Here is a 692-nt window from a genome sequence, read left to right on the forward strand (position 1 = left end):
ACACACACACACACACACACACACACACACACACACACACACACACATACACGCACCTTATACCACTTGACATTTAAAATCAATTAAACAGATGTTAAGACTGGTCGACTACTTGCTGTTGACTCAATATTAACATCAGAAGACAGACACACGTGTGTGAAAAGGTCGTAGTCAATAGAAGAGGACTGCTACGTGTTATGTAGAGCATTATGATGTCGTGGCTTTAGACAGACTCACACGGACACGAGAGGATAAGTGACGGTCTCACATGAAGCGGTCCGACTGACTGATGTGTACACAGGGTCAGCCGACCGACAACCGGGGTCAATCAGACCTGATTGATTGGACTGACCCTTTGATGGTGTGAAGAGGAGGAGGAGGGAGGGATAAAAGGAAAAGAGAGGTGGGGAGACAGACAGAAAATAAAGACACCCAGTGGGTGTTAGTGAGGGGTGAGTATGTGCGTACCTCCAGTCCTTCTGCAGGGCTGACTGGGGAGCTGGAGGAGGCGGTGGGTGTGGAGGAGGAGGACGAGGAGGAGGTGGAGGACGGGGACATTGGGGAGGCGACTCCTCTCGGGCTGAGCTCCACCAGCTTCTTCAGCTTCAGATCCACATGCTTACTGTTCGTACCTGGGGAGGGAGTGAGAGAGAGAGAGAGAGAGAGAGAGAGAGAGAGAGAGAGAGAGAGAG

The 692-nt window shown here is 51.2% G+C and overlaps 1 protein-coding gene across 1 annotated transcript in view; it reads right to left on the reverse strand.

Moving 5' to 3' along the window:
* Positions 1–692, reverse strand: part of ehbp1 (EH domain binding protein 1) — a 132,778-nt gene that overhangs the window by 42,720 nt on the left and 89,366 nt on the right. Inside the window, exon 19 of the mRNA XM_031840771.1 lies at positions 469–632. Within this exon, the coding sequence (XP_031696631.1) occupies positions 469–632 (164 nt within the window). The remainder of the gene's footprint in view (positions 1–468; positions 633–692) is intronic.

Source organism: Anarrhichthys ocellatus, unplaced genomic scaffold (assembly GCF_004355925.1).
Source record: "Anarrhichthys ocellatus isolate YVR2014 unplaced genomic scaffold, GSC_Weel_1.0 scaffold3, whole genome shotgun sequence".
In the NCBI taxonomy this organism is placed as follows: domain Eukaryota; kingdom Metazoa; phylum Chordata; class Actinopteri; order Perciformes; family Anarhichadidae; genus Anarrhichthys; species Anarrhichthys ocellatus.